A 22,467-nucleotide genomic window follows, 5' to 3' on the forward strand; every position below is an offset into this window, starting at 1 on the left:
TCTACAAATTTGCGCGTATAATTCGATTTTACTGCAAAGATAAAGATCGATAAATTTTCAATCTCGTTTAAAAATTTATAACATATACATATGTACATATAAATTACCTGTTTCAAACTCGTCAGTATCTGCACTTTGAGATTTATGCGCCATCTCTTCCCTTGCTTTCTTTTTTTCGATACAACAATTCATCATCTAAAGGAATAACGTTTATCGGTAATTCGAATACTTTATTTCATAAATTTAATACAATATCCTTTCGTCGCATACTTTTCTTAAATCGATATTATAATAAAATAAATAATAAATTAGTTTTAAACTATCAAGTTTAGGAAAAAAGAATTAACGAAGGATAATGCAAGAATATTACCTGAAGTTTTTGATGCAATATACACGTTCTTACGGAATCCGGGAATCCTGGGCTCACTCTGAAATAAAACAGGTTTATTTATGCAGTTTTTAGCATAATTTGCAGAATAATAGCGATGCACGTTTTGATACAAGATATCAACACTTTGTAATTACATCGATTAACCGCAATTAACTGCAATCAAGTGCAAATCATTTTTATTATATAATTGTTATGTTCAGTCGCTATAACGTACAACGATAATTCCATTTCGAGAATATTACTTTTCTACTTTTATATCAAAAGTCTAAGTTCATATCGCGTATTTATTTCTTAATACAATCTGAATTTTGTTTATTTCTACATCAAGTTATCGGAAAACTTTATGATTATAGAACGAATAATAATTGGAAAGATATAAAATATTATATAAAAAATGATGACAAAGTAAGAGATCGCGATAATAAGAATAAATTTTTACGATTAAAACGCATCAAGGAATGATTATACATTATTTGTTTACTGATACCTCCTCAGTTGCCCTTTCGTACCTCGAGGGGCTTGTTCGTATAAATCAATGGTTTCGTATCAAATTGTAGACAGACAGAGAGAACACAAATCGCCCATGAAAGCGTTTGATGGAAATCAGAAATTTTTCAAAACGTTCATATTTTGTTTCCGCAAAGACTTTTCGAAGCGGCGAATAAAGTTCATTTGAAAGCATGTCATCGTAGCACTCTTACGAGACGATTGATACGGTTATATTGGTCAAATTTGAAATCAATCCGGATACGTATAGAGAGGCTACAAAATATTTACTACAGGCATATGTTTAATAAAAAAATTAGCATACGGTATAAACAAGCCTGTAACGAAACCGAGTATCGAAACTTATTGATACGACGAATAATCGACTACTCAAATACCTTTATGATCTCTATGAAATACATACATATTGTCCTTGTACCGAATATCTTGTAATTTCTATATATAATTTCCGATTCGTTTCAAAGTTTCGCAGCATAGCCAGAATGCTACCGGAATTTCAAAATGTTTCGTACAACGCGTATAGCGTATCCGGAGAAGGTTTTCGTCATTTTATTTTAGTTTTCGATATTTAATTTCGAATACCTTCGATATTTTGGACCAAGTACTATAACGTACTATATCCGATCGAATTATCAACGTTTTACGTATCCTCCTTGTAACGATTCTTCGATACTGGTTATATGTTAGCAGGCATTCGTTAAGCCGTTCCGAAACGGCTAAGAAACGTTAAATAGCGCTTTACCGAACATACGGTAATGCCTAGTGCCCACGAGATATTTTAGGTTGGCCATACCGAACGTCGGTGATACACCATGTATCACTCTGAAAGCGCGCCTACGACCAATCGAATGATCGCGCGAAAAATCAGGACAGTGTTTCGGTAGTCGACGGTCGAAGGATCGATCGAAAATTCGTTTTTCCAAGACCCGTGCACTCTATCCTGCCCTACCTCGACCTGCACCGCTACGGGAGAGAGACGAGCTTCTAGAGGGGGTCGAAGAGCGGCAAATTCTTGCAGTCTAGTCGAAGACCGTGATGCCGATGCTACCGAGCCGAACTTAACGGTTCCCCAGTATCGAACGCGTCGTTGTTCGCGAGTTACGCGCGTTCCTATCGATCTATACGCTCGAACAAGAATTATTCGATTAGCAGGTGATTTACGTCGCGAACTATACACGCATAACACAGACGCGCTAGTAGAGGTAACTGGAAGTATATCGCTAGGAATTTCAAAGGTTCGTTTATCTCGTTTCGAGAACGAGGAACAACAGGTGCTGTCAAGCAAGCTCTTCGATGGCTTCTATCTTGTAACACGTACAAAACGTGATTTTCGTTTCTACGTGTTGCGTGACCCTTTACGTGATTTCTTTAACAACTGGCTACGAATTTCGGCTTCGCCGGAACACGTCATGGGCCAAAACTGGCTATAAACCAATGCTGACAAATATGAGTAAGTAAATCCCGTCTGGATTCTTTTTTTTTTTTTTCTTTTTGTATTGGTTTCTTTTTCTTCGAATTATCGGTACCGCGTGTAAATATCGGTACATATATCGGATAATTATAAAATAGCGGTATCATTTTCTTAGATATATACATATATGAAACACGTACATAACAACATGCGCATATCGCTGTATAAAAGAATGTTCTTGTTTATTTTTCGTTAGTTTTCCTTTCGATTTATCGTTTCCATTTCTCGAATTTTTCGTAATCGTTACGATCGTTTTCTCTTTAATTTTTGGTAATAATACGAGTATCTCTAACGCGGAAGAAATTTTAATCGATCCGATGAATTTGTCTCTTTCGCCGTTTCTCTTCATAGAAACTTTGTTAGGAGCGTTTTGGATATTTATAAATCGTTCCCTAGTTTCGGTTATGTTTGGTTTTTAAGTTCGTGTACTTGGCATGTCGCTAAATCTTTAACTAATTTTAAGCTCTTTGTCACGGTGTACGAAGAAACCTACTCGGTCATCGACATATTATTATCTATTTTCGAGCGTCGACTGTTATAGAAAAGCGAATTGAACATGGTATTTTGCCCTTGAAATGTAAAATTTTGATCCGGTTTCCGTTTTGAGGGATTCCGGATAACGTATACTTTTGTATTTCTATTTGAAAGTAGTTTTTACAATCGTTAATAAATCTCTAGCGATATCGACATTGCAACGACTTTTTCCACAGAATTTAATTCTTGCGCTCAATTATGATACGGTATATACGGTATAGAGGTATGTCGGTTCCGATGATTTCAAAATACTTAACGGTACATACCATCTTCGTCCAAAATCGTTTTCTCGTCCTTTTTACCAACAGCTTACAGCCGAATTAATACGTTTCATTAAATTTTTTACTATTACGATAACTATAATAACTATTATCCGATCCTTCGAATCTATCGTATAAATTAAAAAGAAAGATAGAAGCAAAGAGATAAATAGGATAAATATCAATTAAATTCATGGCTCGTCAAGCTCGTTCAAATTCTATTTTATACGGCAGAAACGATCGATTATTTTAAATTATCGCCGATTATCGTAGAAATTGAAAAAGGAAATTTAATACGAGTTTGAGGAGATATTCGTAAGCGTCGTTTAAATTTTATATCGCACGATAACAACAATTCAAAATATTGTAAATTATTTATAACTGTTATATAAAAAAGAAATTAAAGTTGAATTTAAATCTCGCTCGAATATATTTTATTCTTTAGATAACGGGAACTCGATCTTGCATATTTGTTATAAAAACGAGATAAAAAAAAGAATAAAAAATGGAGCGGAAGAAGTTTTAAACGTTGAATTAAAGAACAAACGGAAAAATCACGTACAATCGAATTAAAGCCCGTTTCCTACAAACGCGGGTATACCGTTTCTCCCGCTATGAGCGAGTGATGATCATCGTCGTCGTCGTCGTCGTCGTCGTCGTCGTCGTCGTCGTCGTCATTCCCATTGTGTTCGTTATTTAGATATAAGAAAAGATAAGATGAAAATTGGCCGGGCACGCGTCTATCCAACAAAAGTTTCCTTCGTGAGATTTCACGATGCCGTTGCATAGACGGCTCTTTGCTAGTTTGTCCCTACAGCTTGAACGAGTATAGTTATAGCAACAAGTTTCAAAGGGTGAATGCACCTACGCACACACCTCATGGGTATCGTCTTCGGCGTGTACTGGCCGACCTTGAACCATGTACTACACGAGGCCAATATATACAGTGTGTTTCTCGCGTGTTACACCAACCACGTACACTTTCATCCGTACGAAATTTCCAATCGACGCGATAATTTTCAAACGTTCGAAAAAATATTTCTCAATTAGATAGAACAGGCTGGATCGTCTTACGTTCTCACGTTTTCACCTTCTCGCGTCGGTTTTCTTGATTTTGAAATATGTCGTCAAGGTTTACGTTCTAATCCTTTCTTACGTTGTACACGCGTAGCCGCGGCTCGGCCTAACGTTTCAACTTCGCTATATATGTCGTTTAACGATTTGCTTGGCAAATTTTTGTTTCATCATAAAGAAAGAATTTTTCGGTAGCAGCCGAAAACGTACTAGTTACATTTTTACTAACTACGGACGAGAGAAAGACGCGACCTTCTACGTGTCTAATCTAATAATTAGCCAATTATATTCTTGTCGTCTCGCCTCGTCTCTTACGACTTTTAGATTGCTCCTTGAAAGATGTTTTATCGACTTTCCAACCGGTGATATATCGCTAAACAAATCCGTCCGTAAATGAATGGAACGCGTACTGTTTCGATTTTCATTTTCATTTTCATTTTGATATCGATTTTGATTTTGGTCGAAATCGAACGTACGAATCTCATCGATTCAGCAAGGTGTGAAATTTGATTCGATAGACATAAAGCGATAATTCGCGGTACTTGTTTCGCACGTTACAAAGCGTTATTGGCCGCGTAACGGCACGGTGTGCCGTCCGGCTAATAAGAATCTCGTTATATATCGATCTAACGATATATCGTCTTCTTCGTTCATACAAAAAATGGTTATGAATCGATGAATTAGGTTTAATACGAATTAAGGCCAGCAATCGCTCGTTTACAGCAGAATCCAACGCAATCCCGCGGTCTTTTCGAGGATACAGTTTTCCCGCGAATAGACATCTTACAAATACGCGTATTTGCCAAATATCTCGAATTAACGCTCGTACGTCAATGAAATATTTATTCTTTGAAATAACGTTCAAACAAGATCGGAAACGCGGTAACAGTATCGCTGCGAGTATATAACGCGATAGCGTCGGTAAGAAACGTTTCACGGTGCACGTTGGTAAATCCGAACAACCCGATACCTATATAGCTACATTGTACTGTTTTCCAATTCTTCGGACCCGATATCTCACGCCGGTAGACCAAAATTGTCTTCGTCGCGTATCAGCTTTAAAAATATGTTTCGCCGTGTAACATCAGCGTACGATAGCTATGACGTAAAGAGTTCATCGAGTAACGTTTAGGTACGTTGTACGAAAAATAAGCGACTGTCCATGTACTTTTCAGCTGAGACGTACTTGGCGTACGTAACGACGTAGCCAGGATGGACTCGAAAGATAGACATCTTGGATCTCATCGATTTCGGAACAGCTGCTTCGCCTGTGAAAACTTTGTTACCGAGCTCTTTATAACAGAGCCGCCTTCCACGATTCAAACGGTGTCGTTAAATTTTTCCATTTTTTAAATGGAATTAATTTTTGTTTAGCAGAATTATCAATTACTTTGGATGTTGTATAAAAACGGAGCTCTCTAGGGCTGTAGAGATTCGAATCAATGCTAAAATTGCATTATATCATTTATATATATATCGATCGATTGCGTTGATAGGCGATAATAATTAAAGGAGCGTATTAAATAAAATTAAACGAAATTAAATCAAATTAAAGGAAGTAATAGTAAAAGAGGGAATGGAAGAGGTTACTGCCTCGATCTGTGAACGATTGTCTTAGAAAAGAAGAAACCTTGAAAAATGTTACGTCCTGTTCCACATAGTTTTACGTTAAAAATGATTATGGAGACTATGATAATTCCGTCCTATCTGGCAACTATTACGAAGAAATTTCTACGATTTCCTCGTGCAAAGTCCAACGAGCGTGGCGGTACTGGCTTGCTTGCCCAGTTGCTTGCTCGCCATGACCATCCAACCGTATTGTTCTCTTGCTTCGATTCTTCTATTTCGTTACTTGCACTTCCTACGTACGTCTCCTTATACACCGATAATCGTGTATAATCCTTATACGCGAATAAAAAGCGTTTGATACTCGAACCTCGAACGGGATTCATCCCGCGATACTTTGGATTTCGAGACGGAAAGTAGAATAGCTTTTAGAACGGTCGTGCGCGAAAAAAGTGAGAAAAAAAGAAAAAAAAGCGCTATGGCGTTTTCAAAACTAATGAAATCGTTATTAGTAATTTTATTACCATCGATAGTAATGACAAATTATCCACGCGACTATCCGGCTTAGATCGTGAAAAAGAGCGTCTTTTAAATACGACGTAAATGCTTCATTCACGTTCTAGCCAGTCTAGCCAGAATAAAAGTAACGTTACGTTATTTAATTTAAGCTTAACGTCGTTTCAAACGCACTATGTTGGTCGTCGAGACTTCTTCCACCTCGATAGCTTTAACGCGGGAAAAGAAGCTTCATCGTTGCGCGGTAATACGTAATTATCTGTAAAAATCTATCGCGAAAATGTACGACGTCAACGTTTTCTTAATAAGATAAGGTTAGTAAGATAAATTTTAATCGCGACTACTATTTACTTTCGTCGTCCATCCTCCGGTCGTCCCAAAATTACTCAAAAGTAACGCTTTCGAGTCAATATCCGCAATTGTTTGCATATTTTCAGACCGCGTCCAATTTTTGCCGATACGATCGCGACGATCGTGCCAACGAAATTTGCAATCTTCGGCTCCTCTACGTTTTGTCCGACTGGTCGGAAATGCTTCGCGAGGAAATACGTAATCGACGAGCATAGCGCACGCGGCGATTCTATACGTATATCGGATATACTCGGTCGAAAGCAATTCCATCCGCGGTTACTCGCAACTGCATCGCGTTGCGTTCGGAGAAAGGCCGCCGGTCTCTACACTCTACTCCGCACGATCGTTCCGTGGTCGAGTTTTTCGCATACTTGGGAAAATCAACCGCAGAAGTGAATGTTAATAAACGTGGGATTTCTCTTTTACGCCGTGAAACCCTGAAACGGGCGAATAAACTAGAATAGCCGACCGTTTCGCGGCTATCGATCGCGATTCATCGAGATGGTTTTTCAGTTCTCGCGTCTTACGACCAGACATCCTCGAGTCAATGCGACGATACGCGTTACAAAATTTCTCGTCGACTCTTTTCTCGCTCTAACGGAGAGATTACGTTGCGATTGTATTCGCAAAAAGACAATTCTTCGATACGGAAATATGCGATAATGATCGTTGGAAGAACGAACGTCTTTAAAAATTGGGAAAACAAAAACGAGATCAAAGTATATCGAAGCTCCTTCGATGTTACGAACTAACTTCGAAAAAGTTAAACGAAAAGTACAAATGGATTAGGAACGATCGAAAGGAGGACGGATAAAATTGTCAACGAATCGTCGGACTAAAAGTTGGTGCGCGTTAACCCACATCCCAGGAAGGTCGAGGGAAACTGAGTTTGGCGCGAACGTCGCGGCTCTCATTTCCGCGACCGCTTCTTAACTTCCGTCGTCGGACTGCTGGCGTAATTGCGAATGGATTTCGTGCCCATCGATTATCGACGACCGTCGGGTCGATAAAAATTCGCCGATTTGCCATTCTTTAACGCGTCGCTATTTCGTTACGCGGATTATACGAGAAAATACGCGTTTCTTCGACATCGGTCGATGGTCAAATTGGAAAGGAAAATAATTTAGCGTGCTTTCGGATCTTAATCGTTTTTAATACGTTTCCACGCTTATATCGGGTTAATCGATCGATACGAAGTATAATAAACTTTGATTTGTTCCGGTCTAGTAAGTACCTGCTGGATTTAAACATTTAACGGTTTTAAAATACTTTAACTTTTCCAGTCTTTGGGTTTGTACGTCTCTTCTTAACGCGATCGCCCTCTTGGCAGCGTCTCTCTTCGAAGCAAGACCCGGTAAGCGTTAGAATTTCCACGAAAGTTTGCCGATCGCTGGAATACTCTGTTGGTCGTTATAGTCGCGGTTACCGTCCTCTTCGAACACGTACGATACGCTGCGATACATCGCGATTGATATTAACGTGACGTCAAGTAACTCTCTTGAGCGAAATTATCGTTTTTCAAACCAAGATTTAAGAAATCATCGTTTAAAAAGAAAAAACAAAAAATAAAACGTATTTATCGCTACAGTCGATACCTTTTCTTTTCTTTTTTTCTTTTTTTTTTTTAGGCATTGCGCTTCTCTCTCATCTTTTCCTTTACTTTTTCCAAATATTTCGTTTAAATGTAACTAGGCGTTCTTAAAACTTTGCTAATAAAAAAGCTAATAAAAAAGGATAGCGCGTAATTAAATATCAACGATCCATGATAATTATCGATGATAAGCATCGTTCGATTTCCCGTTCGAAGGAAGAAAGTACGAGGAAAGGTGAAAGTGCTATTGTAGTTTTGCCAGAATTAAATACATTAATTGATACTTTCGCGTAATATTAATTACGGTTTTACGATTCCACTGAAATTCTCAAGTTTCACGAGCTACGGCACCTTCGATTCATTTTACACGACAGACGATTCTTTTCCAAGATGCTCGCCAACACCGTCTTTCCTCGCAATTACGTTCTCCTTTTATCGTTACGAAAATTACGTTTCTCCGATTCTACAAATTTCTCATATTCGAAGAAGATGAAACTCGATTCCATAAAAATAAAAAAAAAAAAAAAAGAAAAAGAGAAGCGGTTCTTTTTGGAGCTATCGCGCCTACGTTGGGAACACGCGTCGTACGAACGTACGACGAAGACGACGAACGTGTCGCGTTCGTCCGCTTTCTTACCGCGATATCTCGTATTTGGGGGCTGTAGGTGGACTTTTACGATACGCAATGCGTTTAATCGTACGATACTCGGTGGCGGAGAAACGCGGCAACGGAGACGCGATAGCGGGTGAACGACTCGGGAGAAAGATTCACAGTTACAAAAGCGATTGCTCTACTGGCTGCGACGGTTTTTTGAATCCGGTAATTAGCGCGACCACGATCCTACGTTTCCTAGTTATTGTGCCTCCGTTTTTTTCCCTTTGCGCGTTTCACGTTCGGTTGTCCATTGTATATCGTATTCTCACGACGCGCAACGAAACAAACCGACATTGCGTTCCTCCAACGTAACTCGCGACAGATTCCTCCTTCTTTTCCGAGGCATACGACATTTTGTAATTTATCTCTGACCCGATCTTCGACGTCTTTCTTAGGTTTAGGTCGATGGTCGAATTTTACCAAACCAACTTTTTAACGAATTATCGATGGTAATTTTATCGGTACGGTTGTTTGGCGATTAATCTGCCGTAAATCGTCGATAAACGATTACGAAAGTAATTTTACCGTCGTTCGAACAGATTGGTAATTGCCGAATCACCGATGTTCGAGTAAATGCATATTCGGACAGAGCGAGAAACGAAGAGGAAGAGAAACGAAAGGTAAACAGATATTTACATCGGATCGTCTTTTATCTCGTATTTTCGAGTAACGCGCGCGTCTTTCGCATATTTATCAATCGCTTTGGTTCATCGTGGATCGCGTATAGCAATTTGTATTTCGCGTTAGGACAATTCGTCGATCGAGTTTATCGCGTCGTTATTTGCAACGCGAATGGTACGGTCGCGTTTCAGCGTTTCCAAGTCGAGTAAACCTAATTTCGCGAGATTCTGTCATCCACCATGTTCTTGGTTCGACGAAACTTTTATCATTTTGCTTTTTACGCCTACTCGCATATACGTACTACGATGACGAAGTTTTTATTATTATTGCGAATATATATATTATTATAAAGGTAGGATAATACGATAGCAGCATCAAAGGGTTAATGTCGTCACGTTACGCCGTGACAGCGTAACCAATGTCACCGTCGCGTCGCACGGTAACACCGAGTTAACCGCTTTCGATTCCACTACGATTATATCATATCGCGACATTTGCACACGTTGAGAAACTCGACGCGCGTCTCGCGTTCGATTTCTCGAACGAACGACGATGCTCGGTCGGAGACGAACGGAACCGATGAAACGCCGATCGCTGGAATAGCGCGTCGCGTTACCGGTGATATCCTGTCCGGTTCGTACGCGGACCAACCTCGTATCCGCTTCGCCCGCTTTTAGGCTCGCACCTACGTTACGTTTTGGAATCTTATTAAAATACGTTTTTCGACCCATCCGTACAAGACGCGATTATTATCATTATTTGCTTTCGCCCTCGTTGAGAAAGATACGAAAATTGGGTGTTGGAAAAATAAATACGTTCTCCGAGATCAAATACTCCGATTCTCTTAATTTCTTCCGCAAATGTATCGACGATGTATCTTTAGTTCGTCGGACGAGTCGGATACGGAAAATTCGATAGGCGTGACGTAGACTTTCGCGACTGGCCGTACGTCGTACGGCGTAATTTTCAAATCGCACGGTACGAAGATTCAAGCACAGCATTCGAGATAGCATCGGGGATCGAGCTGGCATCGATACCGAACAATACCGAGGTCTCTGTCACACCCAAGGAAACTCTTTCTTCGCCGTAACGCGTTTGCTCGCGAGATGGAGCGGCTAACAGTACTTGCGTGGTTTGTTTCGCATACTGTTCCAACTGGTAGCGCGAACCGTTACAACAATATGGAAAGTCCGGCGATTCGCCAAGAAAAGTACTTGGTACGCACGGTTCGCCGTATAAAATCCGACAATATCCTCCTCTCGGTTCCTCTTCTCGATTACGTTCGTACGCATTTTCTTTGCGCTCTCGAGGGAAATTTCGTTGGATTAAGATTTCATTCGCGGTATTTATATCCGCTATTTTTGCAGATCGTAAAATTTAATTACGCTAATCGCATCGGTATCGTTAAATTTAGCATCGACGTTGGTTAGTCGTCGACTAACTTATCTCGATATTTCGTTTCGTACGGATTTCACCGTATTTGAAACAACTTAAAAACTATCGACGTAACGGAAGTTACAACGGAAGTGCGATGAAATCGCAAAAACGTCGATCGATCTGGCTATTCTAAGATGGCTCCGCTCTATATTAAAGCGAAATATCAAACGTAAATCGTACAACTCGTACAACTCGTACAACGGTATATGTTAAAATATACTTTGGCGTTTGGTCATAGTTCGTATCCAGCTTCCGCTTCGTATCGCAACTATCTAAGAGAAACTAATCAAGCAGCGTAAAACACGTTTTTCCCGAGAAAAATCTGGTAAAAGTCGTGGTTTTCGTATGTCGAGCGTAAATCGATCTTTACAACTTGGAAAGTAAAGACGAGCGATTCGAACGCGTCTATCTCGGTCTTTGAAAAAACGTAAAACAATACCGTGAGAAAAGGCTACTTACGCGTGATAAACGTCGACACCGGGTCAACCCGCGGTTAATAGCAACGTCCTATCGACGTTCCAAAGCACGCTCTATCTCGCGCAAATCTTCGTTGATAACGCGATGGCGGATATTTCGCTACGTCGTAGGAGCAAAACGGAACACCGAAAGAGAACGAAAGTGAAAGGCGCGAATTCCGTAGGCAACTACATAACCGCGTGTCTCCTATATCTCTCCGTATATTAGCGGATGAATGAAACAACGAGGCATTTTGCATGCAGCGTAAACGCGTAACCGTAAATCGCGCGCAACTTCTCGAAAAACCTGAAACTCCGTGGTTCTCCGATCTCGTCGAGGTTAGAAAATGTACCTAGACAGCTGGAAGAATTCGGTACTGCACCTTTCGCGCGTTCCAGCTAAAAATTCCACAAATCCCATACCGTTATCGCCTGCCGACTAGCAACTAGTTGTTATACTAGTTCGCAAAAAGATACAAAAATTATTATTCGTTCCGCGTACTTGGAAACGGTCGAGATAAGCGTCGAAGTTGGATATTATTTGGGAATTTATTCGTCAAATTTCGGAAAATTGTCGTCGCTTCGGACCGAGCCATCGACAAGGATATCAAAAACGCGACGATAATTTCTTCGTTGTTCGATCGTTCGAGACGAAAGGTCAGCCGGTCAAGTACGTCGATGGAATGCCAGCGCTCGTCCTACCGAACGATCTCGGACGTACGTATTCGCAAACAGCGCGCGACAAAGGAAAACTTTCACCCGATCGCTGCTTTCGATGTTTGGAAAGAACAAAATCGCCCGACTGCCCGAATTTGCCCGACGTTTCTCTATATCCCGTTGCCACATCGAACAGATATCGACGATTTTTCGCTTTTGCGGCTACCGACGTTTTAATTCCCCTGCTTCGACGCCATACATACCTTTTTTTTTTCTTAGAAACTACCATCCACCGATACCTTTCTTCTTCGTTTGTTATTAAAAACTATCGTCATCGATCGATTCTGCCGATACTTTATACGGCCGAGCGACGATCGTACGTATAGAAAAAAGCTGTTCGGAACGTTGACCTTGATAACATATTTCAAGGCGTATCCTATCGTATACCGCCATCTACCTCGCGGTAACGAGCAAATCGAATCGAAATTAACAAGTATACGCGTACGCGTGTACCTGCAAATTCTAAATGGCTCGTGGTATTGGAAAACGTCGGTGTTTCTCTGAAAAACACAAATTCTATCGCACGATAAATAGCAGCAAGGTTTCTGTCGAGGCAGCGACTATAGTAATAACTATTCCCAGTTAGGTTCTGTCACAGTCTGATAACTAGACGTATTACGGGCGTCGGACAACGCGATATTAATATCGAAATATTATGCTTTACCGGTAAAATTGTATACCTCGTCGAATGGATCTTCAAACGATGGAAAGTCTGAATTCTCGAATTACGTCGGTTGTATACGATTTGCACGCTCCTAAGAATCGAGCAACCGGTCGAATCCGCGGCAACGTTTCTTTCGCTCCACCCTTGATCGTATCTTGGACTTTTAAGTCTCGACTCGGTATCGTTGGGTCGTTGCTGTCGACGCCTTGTTGTAACAGTTTTCGCAAGTATTTACGAGCGATCGGTAGTAGTCGGCTAATAGCGAATTTCTTTGAATCACGCAACCTAATCCAAATCTAATTCCACCTGTCGCGATCATTTACGCTCCAAACACACCGTCGCGGTTAGGCAGGCTTGGCCATATTTTGTTCGAAAGAGGGTAACGTTTTTATTTCGGAAATAACACGGAAAATGTATTTCGCGCGATCTTATCAAAAACGAGTTACGCCGTTCGAACGCGGTAACGAACGATCCGACGTAAGAGGTTACTTTAGGCTCGACCATCGATAAACCCAGATTCGACGAATCTTTCGTAACGTAACCGTAAGCGCTTGCTCTCGAAATTGCGACGAATCTGTAACCAAAGAAAACGAGCCTCGTGGTTAAGACTCGACGCCTATCAAAGAAATTCCACGCGTTTATCGAGAACAATTCCATCGACGGATGTGCGCTCGAGTGCAATTACCGCCGCAACACCGCGACGTACACGGATCATCTCGACGAATCGTTCGTGACAACGGCTGTTATTAATTACCAAGGGAAATTGGCCGAGCGATAGACGATCGCGATAATGGTATAATATGGTATAGCGAGTGGTACGCGCTCCTGTGCTCCCATTAACAAGTATTCCGAGATGCAACGGCGTGACGAGTACGTTAATTAATTAGGTATTCCGATCTGTTCTTATTCCGTTTCCCTGAACCCGTAACAAGACTCGAACCGTTGACTCCGCTCTAGAAATTCGACCATCTCGCCTACCGAACAACTTCCGGCATCTTTTAACTCTGTATCACGCCGCTTATTAGTCTTATTAAACTCTATGCCACCTACTGGACTATGCGAGTTTTCAGGTTGACGACTCTTACCGCGCTTCCAACGTCCGCGAGATTTACCTCGCGTATCTTTCAAGCAAAATTTTACCCAACGCGCGACCAGATATTTCCATAAATGCTTACGTACCTACGTGTACCGCTGTTTGCGATATCGCATAGACGAAAAAGATATAACGGCAACGGTAGCGGCGAACGATCGAAATCGAACAAAGAAATAATCTCGTTTCCCGAGGATTTTACACCATTTTTCGGCTCCTATTCGAACAAAACTCGTCCGATCAAAGATTTTACGCGGAAAGAAAGATTCCTACGTACGTGCTATCGAACTTGATCGATCGGTCGTCCGGGTAACTTAAATTTACGGTGTTTCGATCGAGAAATCAATTATCCGGGCTTCGCGAAACCAAAACGCATAAATTAAACGGAAGAAAGTATAAGTAAAATTTAGTTCTCAGCGGCAGATACGGAATTACCGAGGCGTAGAAAAATGTGACAACCCAGTTGAGCAGGTGATTACCATTCTCTTTTTACCGCGCAATCAACGTCCATCCTATTATTTTAATTCAGAAACGATTCGGATTCGTCTTACGATTTACACAATTCCGATTAATTTCCATTTCTAAATTATAGAAAATTAAATTTCCATAAAGAAATCGACTCTCTCGGATCGAACTATCTACCTTCGTTGTATCAACGTCGATGTTCCATTTATATCTTTTTCACGCAATTTCGGCGCCGATCTAATATCCTCGAGCACGAAGCGAACGGTATAAACGGTATAAACGGTATAAACGAAGCAAATGGAGGAAAATTTGAAAAAATTCGAAAAGATTGGCTAAAAAAGAAAATTAATTACGCCATCTCGCTAGAGTTTGTAACGATACAACGATATATCGTAATAGAATTCTTTCGTCGACCGGCTCGCTGACGATTCTTCGAATCGTTACGATTTTTCGAAAGTAGTTCGTATCGTTGCCGTTAGTTCCGTTCGACGAACGACTTACTCGTCGATTTTATCGGATCGCAGACCGAAGGAAATAAAGTTCAGGTTTAAACCAAAGGTTTCGTCGTGCAACGATTCCCTTTCTACCAGCCACTCTGCACTTTCCAACATCTCTGGAAGGAATGTCCGAATAATTCTGCTAATCGCAACCTTGATCTTACGGAACGTTCTAAGCAGCTATGGCTATCTCCTTACCGTTACATATATACGTACTGTTGTCGAGTTTTCTCGTAACTTTTGTCCGCGTTTATGGAAAAGTTGGAATCGGTTGGAAGCGAAACGCTCGAAAGTTTGGTTACGATATTAACGCGACGAACGACGAAGACGTTTCTGGTTGGCGATGGTAGCTTCGGCTTCGGCTTGAGCGACGATAAGTACGTCAAGCGACGAACGCGATCCCTCCGAATGCAAACACTTTCGCGAACCGTGCTAAACGTTCGCCAACTTTTATACGCGTTTGCGGAATCGTTAAAGATATCGTCAACGTTCCCGCGAGGATACTCGTGCGCGAAAATTCGAATAGAAAGAGCGACAGGCTGAGGATCTCGGTAGGAATTCGTACACCGTTGGTCGACTGCCATCGATAGAACCCATATCGGCGCGAGGACGTACGTTTACTCCGGCCATTGACTCGTAACGGGTTCGGTCTATGGACCCTGGTTTGTCGCGGTTCGTTTAGGCCTGCTCGTACATTATGCTTCTCGATAACCGTTGTATCCCAGTCCTACATACGACGCATATATCGGCCGTTCCTCGTTTCCGCGTCTACAGACCCATATTCGGTCGAGCGAGAACGTACGATCGATATTCGACGAAAAATCGAACGAAACCACGACGTTTTACCGACTCTGTATACCGGACGTCTCGGCGATTTCGCGCGACGGCATAACCGAATGTTTTCGTAGCGCGCCTCCTTCTCCATGGAATCGGATACGAATCTCGCCAGCCAACTATCCTACACGCGAAAATACGTGGAAAACGTGGAACCAGAACGTTTTACTTTTACCACGCTGATAAATATTCGATAAAGTTTATTTCGCAATTGGATCGGTATTTTTCAACGTATCTTCGCACGCCGAATAACAACCCCTCGTCGATTATTCGCCGCTGCTCGATCCCGAATCAGGCCGGTTCTACTTTTAAGCTCGCGAGTACGTATAAACTTTGTTCCACTTTTCTCGCGTTGTTCCCTTGGCTGTATTTCGAGCAGTAGCAACGAACCGTTCCAAAGTTGGCGAGCTCGCGCACTGCCACACGCACTCCGCGGGAATACGAGGAATCGCGCGGCGCGAGTTTCGAAATTACGCGCGCACCTTGCTCGCTGGTAGCCACGGGATCGTCGTGTATTTGGTTCACCGTGTATCCGTAAATCCGACTTTCCAGCGATAAAATTTCGAATAATTTCGTCTTCGCAACTCGTCGTAAATTCCATTTCTTCTTCGTATCGCTTAGTCGCGTTGTTATCGAGGAGAAAAAGTAAAATTTTAACGCCGGCGGAAATGCCAACGTTTGACCATCGTAAACGTAGCCGAGCCTATCGCTACACGTACGACTTTCTCGCGCGAGAGGATTTACCCCCTCGAAAGGAAAAACGAGTAATCGTTTTAGGCAACCGTTGGAAATTGCGATATACGCAAGACACGCGAATATATTCGACCGACCGCCGGTAGCTACCGTCGAACGTCCACTAGTTGCGTCAGATTCGGCGAATTCTAGTTCAACCTTATAGAATTCGCAGATGGAAAATTGCGATAGAGAGCAGCGATAAAATCAAGCGCGATTACATTAAGGATCGCGCGTATTCCGCTAAAAAAGTTCTCAAATTCGTTCCTTGTTATCGTCGATATATCTCTGGGAATAAAGTTGGTATATCGGCGAGAGAAAAAGAAAGATAATTTCCATGGAAAAATCGAGTCTGACGAGACGGCGATATTTTCAGATATACGTCGAACGGTGTTGCTGCTACTCGCAAACGTAATCGCAATCGTGGCAGCAACCTCCAGCTGTCCATGGGCGCAACACGTAGTCGATCTCGAGAGTTCCTGCATCTGCGACTACAACCTGGCCAGAGAACTTTCGGTACAATGTGACATCGTCGATTACGAGCAACTGCTATCCGCTATGCGGCGCCACGTTTCGAAAACCACCATAGACCTGTTCTACGTCAACAACAGCACCATAGGAATCTTGAGGAACGATTCGTTCTCATCCGTGAAAATCAACAATATGCAATTATCTGGCTGTCGAATCAAAAGTATCGAGGCGCAGGCGTTTAGGGGCCAGGAAAGCTCTTTGAAGAGCGTAAATCTAAAAGACAACGAATTGACGGAGATTCCCAGTGAGACGCTGAAAACTCTGAAGAATCTCACGGTACTGGATCTTTCGATGAATAAAATTACGAGGGTGAACGACGATACCTTTGCGGGATTAAAGTTAGTTACGTTGAAACTTTCCGACAACGAAGTTACTTTGGCGCCTGGATCGTTTCGAGGATTGGACAGGTCGTTGAAAAATTTGAATTTGAAGGGAACCAGACAGAAGAAGGTTCCCGAAGCGCTTAGAGGTTTAAGGACGCTGGCGTTTCTCGATTTGTCGCAGAATAGCATCAGAGAGTTGCCTGGCTCCGCTGGTACCAAAGCTTTCGAGGGATTGGATTCGTTGACCGGTCTGAATCTCGAGAGAAACTTGATACAAAATATCGGATCCGATACGTTTTACGGTATCAAGAATACTTTGAGCTCGTTGAGCTTGTTGAACAATCTTATTCCCGACTTTCCCACGGCTGCCATCAACAGCGTTCAAGACCTAAGGGTGAGTTTCGACGACGTTCTCGGGCCTGTCCGTACAGTGGTACCGACGGTAGACGCGGACAGTACCGACGACGCTCGAATTTGCCAAATTTCAATTCGCCGATAGTTTCCAGTTTTTATAACGTTAACGCGTCGATGTTACGCGGACGGCAACCACTCGTTTAACTCGATCGTTCGCGATTCAAACGTAACGAAGAACGAAATAAGAAAGCGTAAAACGAAACTCGAACGTTTACGGTTTACCGTTCGTAATAATCTCGATAGAATGAATCAATTTTTCTACGGTTTTCAAGTTCGCAAACTACAAACTCCCTCTTCTCGCTTTATTCCTCATAAATGTAAAACGTATAAAAGAGTCTACTTACGAGCGTAACGTCGATAATGAGTCAGCGTCAGTGACAAATAATAACGTAAAGTGTTCCGATCTCTGTCCCGATCCAGGTGCTGGATATAGGATTCAATCTAATAACGGAGTTGCCGATAAACGCGTTTCAAAAGAATCCGTCGATAACTTTGCTAGCGATCGATGGAAATCCTTTGTCGACCGTTCCAGAGGAAGCTCTAGCTCGTTTAAACGGAACGCTTCGAGGTCTGAGTTTGGGAGGCCGATTTCTCGTCTGTGATTGCAGATTACGGTGGATCGTCGACTGGATAAAAACCAGAGACTTGCAAGTCACTAGTCGGGAACGCAAGCCGCAATTCTGCGGTAGTCCGCAAAACTTGCAAGATAAAAGTTTTTACAACATCGACACAGCAGGTGATATACGTTTAATCAACGGTTAACGATCGTTAGCGGTAGAACGGTAGCGGTAGCGGATAAAAGTTTAAAGCGTGTTTTAACTTTTACGCGATGCTTTCTGTATTGTGTCGTGCAATGCCGTAAAATACCGTAAAATACCGTAAAATGCCGTATATCCGCCGTTAACCCTTTGCACTGTGAATTTTATTTCAACTTCGTTACCAACAGCTCCCGCTTTCAACGCTTTCCACGCTTTCGACGCTTTCAAGCGTATTTGAAATTTACCTCAACTAATTTAAATAAATAAAGAAAGAACTCGCGCTATTGTCGTATTTTGTCATTTTCAAGCGTATGATATATCTTGAAACAATTTCCAGTTTCACAAAAAAAGTGCAAGTGCAAAGGGTTAAAGGAACTGATACTGTAATTCGAAATAAAGATATCTTGGAAATAAAGTTTCCAACGTAACGACTTTATCTTTATGGATGGAACGCGCGATGCCAGGTGATTCTACACCCTCGGATCGGTGCACGTCCACGTGCAACGACAGATGCTATTTTCCCTGCGTCTGAATCCGATATATAATACACGTACCGCGTATAAGCGCTAATGGGACTTTAACGATCTTTCCCGAGAGAATGATCGATTCGCGATTTCGCACTCTTCTTCCTTCCGATCGGCACTGTACGATGAAACAGAAAAAAAAGAAAATTTTTTTTCGCCTTGAAAATCATTCTCCAGGTGGATTTTGTGGTTCGCCTTTTTAACGGATCTCCACCGATCCGAACGCGTAGAATCACCTTCCAAAGCCACGACGAATAACGTGAAAAACGAGACATAGAGAATCGTGCAATTTGTATAAAAAAATATGCCAACTATAACGGTATTCCGATTATAAGAAATGTTTGTATCTTTATCTTATTTTTGTTATTATTTTACCTACCGATATATTACGATATATCGTTATATCGTATATACGCTTCTAACGTAAAAAGATATCTAGATGATCGGTTTTAGTTTTAACCGACCGTATACTCCGTATACTCTGTCCGATAATTATCGTTATTTCTCATAGAAATGACCTGCGAAAGAACTCCGGAGATAATCGGAATCGGAACGGTAGAAAGCGTGGACACGAGAGAACCTACAGGATCCGCTGTAGCAGCCAACGGCTACGATCCAACCACTCGACCATCGATCAACCTATCTACTACTACCGCGACAACTACAACCGTATCGACAACGGCGCTTGTATCTTCCACGACGGAATTCCAAAAGATCGAGACACCATTTTCCACTACACCGAGAACCATCACCAACAGGCCAACGGTTGCACGAACAGGAAACGTGGTGATAATGAGGACCACACCATCGCCGCCAAAACAAATTCAGGATCAATCGCAGCAACATCAACCAAGACCACCGTTGGTACTCGGTTCGCCGCTTTACAAATCAAAATTCACCGACAAAGATATCATCGTCAAGGACGTACTCAGACAAGATAACGCAGTGATTATATACTGGGACACGGAAGCGACGAATATTTTAGGTTTCAAAGTAATTTATAGATTGTTCGGCGACAGTAGTTTCAAGCAGGCACCGCCTTTGGAGGCCAGTGAACGAGAATTCAAAATCAAGAACGTTCCTTCACAGGTAAAATTGTTGCCACTAGCTTCTACGTTTATTCCTGTAATTTAAAGAGCTTGCCGCGAACGTTGCTTCCGCTTTTCAATAATTTCAATAAATCGATAAAACTAAATACTTCTCCGAAAGTGTTACGAACGAACGGTCGACTAAACCTCCTGTCCTACCTGTACGTATCAACTACGATTCATATACATGTACGTACAAGAGTGCGAAAGTTAATAAACTAGGAATGTTAATCGACGTTAACTCGTCAAGGAGAAAACGTTGAAACGTCGAATGTTTGCAAGCTGCGCAATCATTGAAAAATCATAAATAAACATTTGAACATCGCAATTCTTAGAGTTATCTATGTACGTTTTATTTCGCAGGAATGTATCGTAGTGTGCGTAGTATCGTTGGAAGAAACGAACATCACCCCTGCGAACGTGCCCTATAATCAATGCAAGGAGGTAAGAACGGAAAACTCGCCTACGTCCAACATGGATAAAATTACTATCGCTGCGAGTGCAGCTATATGCGCCACTATAGTGGTGGCAGTAATAATATTTATCGTTGCGAATCGGCGAAGGGCCAGAAAACTTCATACTCTTCACAGTATCGATCAGACAAAAATGGGAGGACCCATTACTGGTTTACCTGTGAATTGTTGTTCCAACGTTGGTCCGACACCCAGCCCTGGTGGGCCGTTGTCATCAATGGCGACACTCAGTGCTTATAACGCTCAAAAAGAATGGGATCAAGTGTCTGCATACAGTAACAGAAGCATACCAAGGCCAAGGATATTCCCCGTTGATCGACAAGGTATAAGAAAACAGGAAAAGAGAGAGAAAAAAGTTGGAATACTAGAATGTATAGAACATAGAATACTATAGTAGAAGAGAGTAATTCAATTTCTTATAAAAATTTATACTGTGTATTTTAGAATAGTCTGTTTCTAGGTTCGATAACTAGAGCTTCTTGCATCGACGATGTCAGATCACAGACAGGACATTACAGCGGAAAAGTATCGACTCGTTCTGTAGTCGACGGACAATCTCAGCACAGCTTCTCTAACACATCGACGAGATACTTTGGAAACAACACTTTGACTTCCAATCTCGCTAACACAAGATCAGGTTAGATTTTCCTGGCCAACTTATCCCATACGCAAAACGAATAGACGCATCTGCCGCATTCTTAATGTAATATTTCATTTTGTCCAGAGTTGAGACAATCTCGACAATCTTTGACCGCAGCTTCTGACAGAATATCGCGAACGAATTTTTCACCCAGTCACGTGCCACCGCATTCTTCATCTAGAAGGCAAAGGCCAAGATCGTGTAATCGAACATTGGAGCAAAACCCACCAAGACCAGGTAGCAGATACAGCATAGCCGATTCGACGCACACCCTTAACAATTACGAAGAGAACAATTGGACCGATCATGATATGGACATATACATGGCACGTAATCCAACTACGAGGACTGGTCTTATGCCTCTCTGATTCCACGCATTCTATGTGCGCGGTTTTGCTCAAACGTGTTCAGTGACATTTTTTTCTTCAGACCGCTCGAACTGCTCTCGCTCACGTACTTGTAATATATAACGTGACGTTTCAAAAGGTTCAGAGATTTATAGGTAGCATAGCGTTGACATAGTATCAATGTTAAGATAAAAACCTGAGATCTATGTTATTACAAAAATTACTGTGTAATAGACGTATTAACATAGTAACACGGAGGATACGTTACAAACGTGTAGCTTTAAGAAAGTTGATATTAAGAAATTGCTTGAGGTGCACAGTTAAAAATATATATATATATATATATATATATATACGTGCTATGTGTGCTCGAGCAAAACGTTCAATTTCAAACGATTTTAGCGCACGATCTCTCAACAAAAAAAAAAAAAAAATATATATATATATATAGAAAAAAAAGAACATAGCACTAAGTGATGAATAAGTCAAGTTTATCGCGTACGTGGTGGATGTGTTTTTATCCAAAGACTGTATTATAAATCTGTCAAATTCTGTATTATGTTTAATGTCTTGTGCTTGTTGACGCATGTTTATAAGAAATGTACTGATATTAAAGTATTTCTTAACATATGATATGTTCTGGTAATGAGAGATTTCGCTACTGAGCTAAATATAGAGCAATTTTGTATATTTCTACGTACCGATAATTTTATATTTCAGTATTAGAATAAAATCGAAACTGAATACACATACGATACAATTATGTGTATTGCTCTGATATATTTTGTAAAATTAACGCGTACCAATAAATTCTAAATATTAATTGATCAACGGAAACGGCGATACAATTTCTCATTTCTCGACTTTATCACATCGCATAAAACTGCCCCGGTTCACAATTTCCTTTTACGAAGGAAGGATCACCGTTTTATTTTCTTACG

The 22,467-nt window shown here is 41.3% G+C and overlaps 2 protein-coding genes across 3 annotated transcripts in view; one reads left to right on the forward strand and one right to left on the reverse strand.

Moving 5' to 3' along the window:
* LOC100645187 (rab3 GTPase-activating protein catalytic subunit) overlaps positions 1–22,467 on the reverse strand; it is a 31,609-nt gene that overhangs the window by 5,619 nt on the left and 3,523 nt on the right. For both annotated transcript variants that reach the window (XM_012307724.3, XM_012307723.3), the window contains exons 7-8: positions 371–428; positions 108–195 (exon numbers count right to left, since the gene is read on the reverse strand). In XM_012307724.3, coding sequence (XP_012163114.1) covers positions 108–195; positions 371–428 — 146 coding nt within the window. The remainder of the gene's footprint in view (positions 1–107; positions 196–370; positions 429–22,467) is intronic.
* On the forward strand, positions 1,758–22,283 carry LOC100645748 (vasorin). Its single transcript, XM_003394740.4, has 7 exons — positions 1,758–2,348; positions 16,805–17,676; positions 18,117–18,432; positions 19,490–20,067; positions 20,430–20,862; positions 21,000–21,176; positions 21,264–22,283. Exons 1-7 carry the CDS (start codon positions 2,333–2,335, stop codon positions 21,545–21,547), a joined length of 2,676 nt encoding a protein of 891 aa, XP_003394788.1. The 5' UTR covers positions 1,758–2,332; the 3' UTR covers positions 21,548–22,283.

Source organism: Bombus terrestris, chromosome 4 (assembly GCF_910591885.1).
Source record: "Bombus terrestris chromosome 4, iyBomTerr1.2, whole genome shotgun sequence".
Classification (NCBI taxonomy): Eukaryota; Metazoa; Arthropoda; class Insecta; order Hymenoptera; family Apidae; genus Bombus; species Bombus terrestris.

Bases quoted from the DNA above. Each gene is read 5' to 3' on its own strand.
- LOC100645748 (XM_003394740.4), top strand. The intron at 18,433-19,489 runs GTGATATACGTT...TATTTCTCATAG, and splicing joins TTACAACATCGACACAGCAG to AAATGACCTGCGAAAGAACT. The intron at 21,177-21,263 runs GTTAGATTTTCC...CATTTTGTCCAG, and splicing joins TCTCGCTAACACAAGATCAG to AGTTGAGACAATCTCGACAA.